This window comes from Trachymyrmex cornetzi, unplaced genomic scaffold (assembly GCF_001594075.2).
Source record: "Trachymyrmex cornetzi isolate Tcor2-1 unplaced genomic scaffold, Tcor1.1 scaffold1754, whole genome shotgun sequence".
Taxonomy (NCBI): Eukaryota; Metazoa; Arthropoda; class Insecta; order Hymenoptera; family Formicidae; genus Trachymyrmex; species Trachymyrmex cornetzi.
The window spans coordinates 12,645-19,656 of NW_017296369.1; the positions used below are offsets into that span (position 1 = coordinate 12,645).

The 7,012-nt window shown below is 32.9% G+C and overlaps 1 protein-coding gene across 1 annotated transcript in view; it reads left to right on the plus strand.

Moving 5' to 3' along the window:
• The window catches only part of LOC108759248 (fatty acid synthase-like), a 37,778-nt gene that overhangs the window by 4,239 nt on the left and 26,527 nt on the right, over positions 1-7,012 (plus strand). Inside the window, 7 exon segments of the mRNA XM_018504594.1 lie at positions 311-525; positions 984-1,402; positions 2,939-3,232; positions 3,321-3,528; positions 3,615-3,775; positions 4,267-4,584; positions 4,711-5,210. Coding sequence (XP_018360096.1) covers positions 311-525; positions 984-1,402; positions 2,939-3,232; positions 3,321-3,528; positions 3,615-3,775; positions 4,267-4,584; positions 4,711-5,210 — 2,115 coding nt within the window.

Below are 7,012 nucleotides of genomic sequence, written 5' to 3' on the forward strand. Positions count from 1 at the left end.
GCGTAGAAGTTGTGCACCCCTAAGCAAGAGGAGAAGGATGATTGTTTACATTCTTTAAGAGATTAGTACAGCATATACAAATTTAATTTTCGTAATATATCTCTTATCCCAATATTATTCTTTGCATATTATACAACTTTAATTTACTATATTTCCTAAATCAATGTTATCCCCCCACTTAATTCTTGCAGAGAATCACTCGGGACACTCTCCCCTACAACATAGATATCTAAAAGACATCAAAATAGATAAGGTGTCACCTAAAATAAATATTTTATTACCGCAGAAATGATTGAATCTACTGAATCTATTATTTATGTACGGAAATTGCAACGGCAAATATGATTTCGTATTGCTTGGATCTAAAAGGACCATCTTATACTGTCGATACAGCATGCAGTTCTAGCCATCATGCTCTAGCCGTTGGTTATGAATGTATCATGTCAGGCAAATGTGAAGACGCAATAATTGGAACAGCACAATTATGTCTTTATTCCATAATAAACCTGCAATTCGCTCGACTTGGTATTATAAATATTTATACTTTGTATTTTTATTTGGTAGTCTTATAATACAATAGGCATGACATTTTTTTTTTGCATTAATTATATAAATATTGTATGTTGTGCGGTAATCAATTATGTATTTCTGTACCTCTGTATTTCTTTAATTGAATAGTTTACTAGTGGGCGTAGTAGCAGCAGTATTGCTGGTGCCTTACTATTTGTGTATACTATATATATATACATAATAAATAATAATAATAATATTTAGAGAATCACGCAAACCATTCTTCATTTACAAAAAATAAATTTAAAAAAATTATTTACAAAAACTATAATATATAATTCCAATAAAAACATTTCTAACAACGTATTTAAAAACTGAAAAATACCATATTTGAAAATATCATGAAAATGATCATTTTGATTTAAACATAATTCATTATACACACGTTCAAATATGCTTACTATACTTTTTAGGTGTTTTATCACTCGACGGTTATTGCAGACCATTTGATACAACTGCTAACGGTTATTCGCGTAGCGAAACAATTTCAGTAGTATATCTTCAAAAAGCAAAAAATGCTAAGAGGATTTATGCCATATGTCCCCATGTAAAATTAAACAGCGATGGTTACAAAGAAGAAGGAATAACATATCCTTCATCTCAAATGCAATATACCTTGTTAAACGAATTTTATAAGGAGTGCAAAATACCAACATCTTGTTTGGACTATGTCGAAGCACATGGTACCGGTACCGTAGCTGGCGATCCTCCAGAAATTAATGCTATCTGTAATGTTTTTTGTAAAAATAGAGAAACTCCATTAATGATTGGCTCCGTGAAATCTAATCTTGGGCATTCTGAACCTGCGAGTGGTTTTAATCAGATTGCTAAGGTAAAATAAATGGTGTTTTCGGTTTTGTCTATTATTATAAAATTTATTTTTGTTTGATATAGTTTAATAAATTAGTAATTCTTATATTGGGTATAAGAATAAGTTTCCGCCCATTGTAGAAAGATGTCGTTAGTAGCAATGCTTGTGTGTTTGACAGAACGGCAACACATGTGTTTGAAAGGTTTGTGTTCAAACTTTTGAGCCCAATAGTTGGCATTCGTCCGAAACGTAAAAAAGACTAAGAAGAAGAGGAAGAAGAAGACGTTGAAGATGTCGGAATTTATTCCAAAAAAGCAACATTTGCGGGAAGTTTTACTCCATTATTTTATTTTAAAGAAAAGTGCTGCAGAATCGCATCGTTTGCTCGTAGATGTTTACGGTGAGCATGCTCCATCGAAAACCAGTTGTAAAGAATGGTTTCGGAGATTCAACAGTGGTGATTTTGACGTGCGTGACAAAGAATGCGAAGGTGCACCGAAAAAATTTAAAGATGCAGAATTGCAAGCATTACTCGAAGAAGATTCATGTTTATCGCTCGATAGGTTGTCAAAAGAGTTAATGTTATATAATTAAATGTTGATAGATCCACTGTTAGAAAACGTCTACACGCAATGGGAATGATGCAAAAAGAAGGAAATTGGGTACCATACAAATTGAAAGAGAGAGACATGGAAAGACATTTGATCATCTGCGAGATGCTTCGTCAACGACAACAAAGGAAAGGTTTTCTACATCGTATCGTAACTGGCGATGAAAAATGGATCTACTACGATAACCAGGTGAACCAGGTCCATCAACGCCAAAACGGAAATATCCCTGCTTCGAAGATTATGTTGTGCCTCTAGTGGGATCAGAGAGGTGTTATATATTATGAGCTGCTCAAACCGTCCGAAACCATCACTGGCGATCGTTGTCGACTACAACTGATACGTTTAAATCAAGCTTTGAAAGAAAAACGACCGCAATGGGACAATTGACACAACAAGCTGATTCTGTTACATGACAACGCTAGGCCACACGTTGCAAAACCGGTCAAGAAATACTTGGGAGGAGTAAAGTGAGAAATTCTGCCCCACCTGCCGTATTCACCGGATATTATTCCTTTAGATTTCCATTTGTTCCGATCCATGCAATCGGCCCTTTCTGGAGAACGATTCAATTCTTATGAAGATATCAAAAAATGGCTTGATGAATGGATCGCTTCAAAAGAACCAGATTTTTTTATTCGAGGAATCCGTTTATTACAGGAAAAGTGGGAGAAAGTTGTCGCTTCCGAAGAAGCATACTTTGAATAAACTCACTTATATAGATTTGTTTAAATAAACACATCTTTTCCTTTTCAAAAAGGGCGGAAACTTATTCCCACGTACCCAATATATTGCTGCTTTTTTACCAAAATTTGATTTATTTTTCAACGTAGTCTTCTTTTAAAAAGTCACTGACTTATCAAACTGCTCATGTACATAATGTGTAATTAATCGACATTTTATAAATTCATTCAAATCCATACTTTAGAACTGTTATTATAACTATTAGGTAATAATAGCATTCGAAATTGGTTCTGTTCCACCAAATATCAATTATACAACGCCAAGGAAAGATATAGATGCTTTGAGAAATAGCTGTATTTGTGTAGTCCAAAAACCATTGTCACTTAAAAACGGTTATGTATGTATTAATTCTTTCGGTTTTGGAGGATCCAATGCTCACATGTTATTAAAGTGGAATGATAAACTAAAAATCAATAATGGAACACCAAATGATGACTTACCTAGGCTTGTCATAGTATCTGGACGCACTGAAGAATCAGTAAAATTGTTTTTAAATGACGTTAGTATAGATTTTTCAAAAATATTTCGATACTACTTTGAGCAATTACAGATACTGTGTTCCAATTTAAAAAAATTTATTATTACAGATTGCTAACCTTCCAATAGATGCAGAATATGTTCGCTTATTACACGATATCCATGCAGATAATATAAACGGTCATCCATGGAGAGGATACACTATATTGCAGAATACCTTACAACAAGATCCCATAAAGGAAATTCGAAATTGTAAGGGCGTGAAAAGACCTGTGTGGTTTATATTTTCAGCCTTAGATTCGCAATGGCCAGGAATGGGTATATACTCGATATTTCATATTTTATTAATAAATTGCGTACTTAAATAACAAAATGATATAATTTAAAAACTAAAATCTCATTAGGTCGAAACTTATTAAAGTTCCATGTCTTTGCTAAAGCGATAAGAAGGTGCGATGATATTTTAAAGCCGTATGGTATAAATGTCATAGACATTATGACAAAAATGGAAGAAAGCATATGCGAAAACAGGTTGAACGCTTTTCTCGGAATCGTCGCTATTCAAGTAAAGAATTTATTATTTTATATATATAAAAGTATCAATAATATTATGGCTGCAGTCCACTTGCTTCTTCCAAATGCTCTGAACGTTATGCTCCAAACGCTACGCTCCGATTGGTCCATTACTATTTCGAATGCTACAATTGCTACGTGAACGCTCCAGCCAACCCACCTCCCGAGATGAGGCAGTTGAAGCGAAGTGAGAGCAAAAACGATGATGTATTGATGACGTAATCAGAGTTGCTGGGAGCGTTCCGAAACATCAAATGGACCAGTCATATCAGTGCTACAAATGCTTTGAAGCACTAAGTGGACCGCAGCCTATATCTGTCAGTAAAACACATACGCTTCCTAATATTGTTATTCTCCATAAGAACTAGAATGAAATTGAATATGTTTCATTACATTTTATTATTATATCAATAATAAAAATTATACATGTATAAATTATCCACCTATAAAATTTTATATATATATATATATATATATTTGTAGATTGGCTTAGTAGATCTCCTAACATCCTTAGGAATTACTCCCGATTACATAATTAGTCATTCTGCCGGTGAACTTGGTTGTGCATACGCAGATAAATGTCTCACTATTGAACAAACTATTTTATCAGCATACTTTATCGGTTTGGCATGTACCGAAGGAAAAATAATTCATAGCTCGATGGCGGTTGTCAATATTAATCATGAGTATGTTAGAAATATATGTCCAGCGGATATTGAAATAGTATGCTACAATAGCGAAAACAGCAACATCGTATGTGGACCAAAAGAATCTATAAAAGAATTTATGAAAAAATTACAGGTAAAATTAAAAATAGTTCATATTAGTTAGTGGATTAAAAATATACTTAAGTTTTTAAAGCATTGAAAAATTAATTTTATGCCATAATCTGCTACAGCTGCATGTGTTGAATTTTTTTATAATCAGGTCAACAACATTTATGTGAAGAAGATCAACTGCAACATACCGTTTCACAGTTCTTACGTTGTATCCGCGAAAAGTCAGCTTCTACTTAGTTTAAATAAAATAATACCATCCCCCAACAAACGGAGTTCAAAGTGGATTAGCACTTCTATACCTCGCACCAAATGGTTTACTTCAACATCAAAGTTATCATCGGCAGACTATCACACTCAAAGTATATTAAACACAGTCCTCTTTTCACAAACAACGGAACTAATTCCAAGTAACGCTGTGGTCATCGAAATCGCACCAGACGATGTTCTACACCACGTTTTGACAAGCTCTTTACCTCTAAACGTGACAAACTTAGTATTAACGCGACGAATCGAAAATAATATTAATACAATTCTACAAGGAATTGGAAAGCTTTATAATTGTGGTTCACAACCACAAGTTGCTAATTTATACCCATCAGTTGAATTTCCAGTTAGTCGAGGAACTCCTATGATTTCTCCATCAATCAGGTAAATATCATAGTAATCTTAGAGAATGTCTATTTAAGAAAAAATGTATATATATAGATATATGTATGTATAAATATATGGAATATGTATTATTCAGTGTTGGAACTAGAGATGGGATGGAATTCAATATGTACTTAAAAATTCGAGTCAAATTCAATAATTTAGTTTTATTTTCTAGGATTCGAGAAATACTCACACACGAAATAATATTTCATACTTCATACTTGCAAAGTAATTGATCCCAAAAATTACTGGTTTCGAATCTTACGAGTACCTGCAAGATTCAAAATATACTTACAAAGTACTTTTTATCGTACAACATCGAATCTTTTACAAGTAGTACTCGAACAGAGTTATTAACGAACAGAAATTCAAATGATCTGTGCATTCAAGGTATTCATAGAATGTTCGAACCTATTCCGTTTAGGTTCGAGTCCACTTGGAAGTACTATTTTTATTTTTCGAGGTATTCATAGAGGTTCAAACCTATTTCATTTAGGTTCGAATCTACTTGGAAGTACTGCTATTTCGAAGTAATCTGAGAGAGTTCGCAACTTCTTTAACAGATTCGAACCTACGTGTAAGATACTTAATCCCATCGCTAGTTGGAACGTATCTAGGTAAAAGTATCAAGATACGGTATCTAGATACTTTAGCTGTACCAAAATGCGTTACCTAGATCCTTATTAACGCATTTAGGTACAGCTAAAGAGAGAGTATCTAGATACCGTATCTCAACCCTTTTATCAATATATACGTTCCAACACTGGTATTAATAATTATAAACATGCAATTAGATGCAATTAATGTACATATAATATGAAATAATATTTATTTATATTAAGATAGTTGGCCCAGTAATCGTCACGTTAACCAAAACGCTTGACTTTGCAAATTTATATTTTTCAAATTGAAAAGTGAATGACTCTTATTTTAGGTTATTTTAAATCAATTTTTTGTGATGAATAAAAACGTCATTCTATAATTCTTATACCTACTGTTGATAAAATCCTTTGTAAAAATTAAAAGGCGCAAATGTACGAGTTATCGCCATGCCGCCATAACGGTTTGCCCAATAATCGTCATGGGTATGTCCCACAAATCGCTATAGTGTTTAACGATCGCATACACGAACGATAGAATGATTCAGACACATAAATTAATATATACATATTATAATTATATATTTTATAATTTTTTATAAAATATATAATATATATATTTTTATATTTTTTTATATTTCATTTTTTTTCAGAACTATCATTATTACAAATTTTCAATAAATATTAATAGCTGTTTCAACAGAAAAGGATTGTAAAATTAGTTTTTATTCGAGTAGTGCCGATCTCTGTTCTAGATGTACCAGTTATCGACATAGAAATGATCCAATGATCGACATCCTTTATTTGCTTGCGTATCTATTTATCAACTCGACTATGTCTATGACGATTACTGGTCCGTAAAATATCTAGATAATAACAATTACGGATCTAGTTTTTTTATTTGAATTTTGGGTACATTATTATTCGATTTACAAGAACTTTTTTCGGCCCATCTAGTCCCAATAATCGATAGATATGGCGATTACTCGAACGACTACGTGCTTCCAAACCAGTGCTTGTAACATAAAAAAACTATGAAATTTGTATGAAACAATAATTTGTGATGATGTACGTAAAACTGCGATCTAGATTTATAACTCGAAGGTCAATTTACGTTGCCAATGCTCCAAAATCACACGAGATGTCAAACAGTGTCTCTCAACCTCACAATGAAGTATTTGATCGAAATCACGCAGGCTC